General features: G+C 49.4%; 1 protein-coding gene across 1 annotated transcript in view; it reads left to right on the top strand.

The window, feature by feature from the left end:
• The first annotated feature begins 1613 nt into the window (after positions 1-1613).
• Positions 1614-4895, top strand: part of LOC117827015 (cytochrome P450 7A1) — a 6662-nt gene continuing 3380 nt past the window's right edge. The window contains exons 1-5 of the mRNA XM_034703464.1: positions 1614-1696; positions 2750-2990; positions 3838-4047; positions 4149-4343; positions 4431-4630. Of these exons, the coding sequence (XP_034559355.1) occupies positions 1614-1696; positions 2750-2990; positions 3838-4047; positions 4149-4343; positions 4431-4630 (929 nt within the window). The remainder of the gene's footprint in view (positions 1697-2749; positions 2991-3837; positions 4048-4148; positions 4344-4430; positions 4631-4895) is intronic.

The raw sequence follows: 4895 nt of genomic DNA on the forward strand, positions 1-4895 counted from the left end.
CGCTGGAGTCCAGCACGTCCGTATCAGCTGGATTCTGGAACGTCCACAGCAGGAGGACGTCTACGGCAGCTCAGAGGAACCTACGAGACAAGGGAGCTCAGGGACTCCAGAAAGGTCTATGGTTAGTAACTTTAATGGGACAGGGAGAGTTAAAGTAAGTGATGAGGGGGTTGGGGGGAAGGGGGTGAGATGGATCCCAGTGTGTCAGTCTAAGCCTATAGCAGCATAACTAAGAGCTGGTCCAAGCCTGATCCAGCTCTAACTATAAGCTTTATCAAAAAGGAGAAGAGGCCTGATAACTGAAGGTTCTACCTCCCATACTACTTTTTATGTAGTCTACTACTAGGGATCTGTGAGATCACCATCAAGCAGGTGTCAACATTCAGCCTTCTGGAGGAGTCATGGGCCACTTTGTTGACAACATCCCCAGAACACTGCAGTGCAAGGGGAGGAGACCCTGCACAGGCACCCATGTTCCCCAGAGGGTGAACAGGACGATGATTACAGACCATGTGAGACACTTCAAGACCAAATCCTTCAAACTAAAGGAACCTTCAGCTGTACTTTAAGTGTATGTCATTATGCTAACATGCTAAGACTCTGTGCAAAGGTGGTAAATCACCTGCATGTTATGTCTGCAGGTGTGTATCAGGACTGTTCCTCTCTGCAGGCTGCTGGATGATTTATTCCTCCTGAACGGTCGAGATTTACAAGATTGTATCTCCACTGACACGCCTCGACAAGTTACTGAACAATAATGGTGTTCAATATGAGCCCCACACACACACACACACACACACACACACACACACACACACACACACACACACACACACACACTAACAAACACTACAGCAGAGACCTTGAGTCTATTTACCCACCCAGATTCACTATCACAGATCAGTCCTTCAGGTAACACTGTCCATGGACTACAGTCAAGGCCAACCCACACACACACACACTCACACACACACACACACACACACACACACACACACACACACACACACACACACACACACACACACACACACACACACACACACACACACACACTCACATGCAATCCTGTCCCAGAGGATCAGACTGAAGCAAACACATCAGGAACATGCTGACTGAATTACTCCTTAAATTCAGAGGAAGCTTGAAACACCTGAATGTTTAACTCTTTCATTCCCCTCATGTTCATGGATATGTGGAGATGAAGGTCCCTCTCTCTGTCCCTGAGTACATGCAGAATCATCAGTATATGATCCCAGGTGAGACCCTGACGCTCACCTGGTTGCACATTAATAGAAGAAGAACTGAACATGTGTTTTTTTGTGTGCTGTTTGCGAGCCCAATGATGACATCGCATCTGTCCTGACAATCCACCCTCCAGCCCCGCCTTCAGCACGGAGCAGGTATAAGAACCTGCCACACACCACCTGTCATTGATCAGACAGCTCGAACACACACACACACACACACACATTTTACACAGACTATCTGCAGCTGCTGTGCACACACCGGTCTCTGCAGGATTCAGTTCCAGGTTCGTCTGCGTGGACGTTTGCGTTCAGCCTCCTGCTGTGTTGGATCTTCCTCTCATCCCCGCCGTCATCATCCTTGCCATGATCATCAGCATCTCTCTGATCTGGGCGGTCCTGGTGGGCTTCTGCTGCCTGCTGTGGCTGGCTGTGGGGACACGCCGCAGGTAAGAGCTCACCTGTTGACTGCAGAGGTTAGGATGTGTCTGTGTGAGGAGCAGGAGCATGGCGAGCAGGCTGTTCACTGTTGTTTTTCTGGGCGAGCCTCACAGTGAGCGTGATGCATGATGCCTCTGATGTAACGCCGCTGTGATTGACAGAAGTATGCACAGCGTGTGCTAGTAAAACAAAGGCTATTGTGAGGGCGATGGAACCCGTTGGGCATGTTGTTGAGTCACATCAGTGAGCCAACAGAGACGAGCTGCTGCTCTGAAACTCATGTTGTCATCCGAGCGGAGCTGAAAGGCACTGACAGGTGTCTGTGGTTTTAATCTTCATCAGGCAGACTCAAGGACAAGTTTCTGATCTAGAATCATCAGACCTTTAATGGAGCTTGGCTGCAAGAGTGTAGTGATGACATTCAGACTGTGTGTGAACAACAACACGGGGAACTGGTTTGTGATGTTCAGTGAATGTTGTGGTTGGCTGGGAGAGACGAGGGACAACTTAAAGGACACTGTGACACTCACAGCCAAGCTCTGAATGAGGCTGAATGAATCATCAACAGCAAAAAAGAAGGTGCAGCAACGAGTCCAGCTCATTTCTCTATTCAGTGTGTCTGTAGGAGGACTCTCACGGACTGGATGTCAACATGTTTTCATCCAGCCTCGGTCTTTGTTTCATGCTGTTCTCAGTCTTGTGTCTTTTTTTCTCTGTGCTGTCACTGTGTAATTACATTTAACACAAAGTCCTGCACAACAACAGCTCGTAAAAACAGGCCAGCAGGGAGCCCAGTCTCACATTGAGACAAGTCAATATGAACACGTAGAGGAGAGGACCATGTGAGGAATTCTGAAACTAACCAGAAATCAGCACCAACAAGGGTTCACACCTCTGTGGGCTAGATAAAGGAGCTGGAGTCTCTCATTAATGTGTCAGACAGTGAACGATTAGACGTGTTCACCCTCTCTGAGCACACTGACAGCTCAGCGACCTTCAGATCTTCATCAGGTTTTGGCTCTGCTTCATGCTGATCCTGTCCTTCTCCTCACCCCTCTCAGGCAGCCAGGTGAGCCCGCCGTGGAGAACGGCTTCATCCCATACCTGGGCTGTGCTCTGCAGTTTGGAGCCAACCCTCTCCAGTTCCTCCGCAGCCGCCAGAAGAAATACGGACACATCTTCACCTGCAAGATCGCTGGAAAGTACATCCACTTCCTGTGTGACCCCTTCTCCTACCACTCCGTCATCAGACAGGGCAGACACCTGGACTGGAGGAAATTCCACTTCGCCACATCAGTCAAGGTCTGTGTTTGTGACAGTTCCCCTGATATTGGCCAGGAGACATCAATCAATCAATCAATCTTTATTTGTATAGCGCCAAATCAAAACAAACGTTATCTCAAGACTCTTTTACAAACAGAGCAGGTCTAGACCACTCTATGTCAAATTATGAACAGAGACCCAACACCAAGACAGGATAAGACTCAGTCTGACCCCACCTTAATCCACCATGAGCATTGCACCTCACAGTATTTAGAATAAGAGAGAGAGGGAGCGGTGATAGTGATGAGATGAGTAGTAGTAGCTGTTGCCGCTGGAGTCCAGCACGTCCGTATCAGCTGGAGTCTGGAACGTCCACAGCAGGAAGACGTCTACGGCAGCTCAGAGGAACCTACGAGACAAGGGAGCTCAGGGACTCCAGAAAGGTCTATGGTTAGTAACTTTAATGGGACAGGGAGAGTTAAAGTAGGATCCCAGTGTGCCAGTGCGCCAGTTCCTCAGTAGTCTAAGCCTATATCAGCATAACTAAGTGCTGGTCCAAGCCTGATCCAGCTCTAACTATAAGCTTTATTGAAGCCTACTCTTAAAAGTAGAGAGGGTGTCTGCCTCCCGGACCCTGACTGGTAGATGATTCCAAAGGAGAGGGGTCTGATAACTGAAGGTTCTACCTCCCATACTACTTTTAGAGACTTTAGGTAGGACCAGCAGGCCTACATGTTGGGATCATAGTGTTCTAGAGGGGTAATAGGGCACTATGAGTGAATGTAGATATGAAGGTGTCTGATCATTAAGAGCTTGTAGGTCAGAAGAAGCCTGTCTCAGGTGAGTCCCTCAGTGGTCCTGAACCTGCTCTTTCTTCCTTCTGCAGGCGTTCGGTCATGACAGCTTCGACCCTCGGCACGGTCACACCACAGAGAACCTCCACCAGACTTTCCTGAAGACCCTGCAGGGGGAGGCTCTTCCCTCCCTTATAGAGACCATGATGGGTCACCTGCAGGACGTCATGCTGAAATCAGACACGCTCAGCCCCAGCAAGGAGCACTGGGAGGTGGACGGCATCTTCGCCTTCTGCTACAAGGTCAGTAATAAGTCCTAAACAGTGTAGAGAAGGACATCCCTCACCCTGACCTACCTGACCCTAGGCTCCAGCACTCACACAGGGGTCCTTGTGTCTTGCAGGTGATGTTTGAGTCTGGATACCTGACTCTGTTTGGGAAAGAGTTTGGTGACGATAAGTGTCAGGCCCGGCAGGAGGCTCAGAAAGCTCTGGTGCTCAACGCTTTGGAGAACTTCAAAGAGTTTGACAAGATCTTCCCAGCGCTGGTGGCCGGTCTTCCCATCCACGTCTTCAAGAGCGCCTACAGCGCCAGAGAGGTCAGTCAAGCTTACTGTGAATAATCAAGACTTTAACTAAGAAAGTTGTTTGATTCTTATAATCATGTCTTCTTCTCAAACCTGTAGAACCTGGCAAAGACCATGAACGCTGAAAACCTTTCTAAGAGGGAGAACCTGTCTGATCTGATCTCCATGAGGATCATCCTGAACGATTCTCTGTCCACCTTCAACGACGTGAGCAAGGCCAGGACCCATGTGGCTCTGCTGTGGGCTTCACAGGCCAACACCCTGCCTGCCACCTTCTGGAGCCTCTTCTACATGATCAGGTGAGCTCCCAGTCCTCTTCCTCTCCGGTCTCTGAGGGGTCACTGACAGGCAGAGAGCTCGGGTCCGTCAGAAACACAGAACACGCTGTGTTTAGTTTCAGCTTTAATTACAACATATTCCAGAGTACACTGAGGCTGGCTGACCACACATGATGAGTGTGCTGAGTGTTATTATCCATCACACTCCGAGCTGTCCTCCTTTTCTGGAGGATAATTATCAGCCATTAAAGCTCTTTGTTCTCAGAGCGCCTGCAGCCTGGGCGGA

This window comes from Notolabrus celidotus, chromosome 15, assembly GCF_009762535.1.
Source record: "Notolabrus celidotus isolate fNotCel1 chromosome 15, fNotCel1.pri, whole genome shotgun sequence".
Classification (NCBI taxonomy): domain Eukaryota; kingdom Metazoa; phylum Chordata; class Actinopteri; order Labriformes; family Labridae; genus Notolabrus; species Notolabrus celidotus.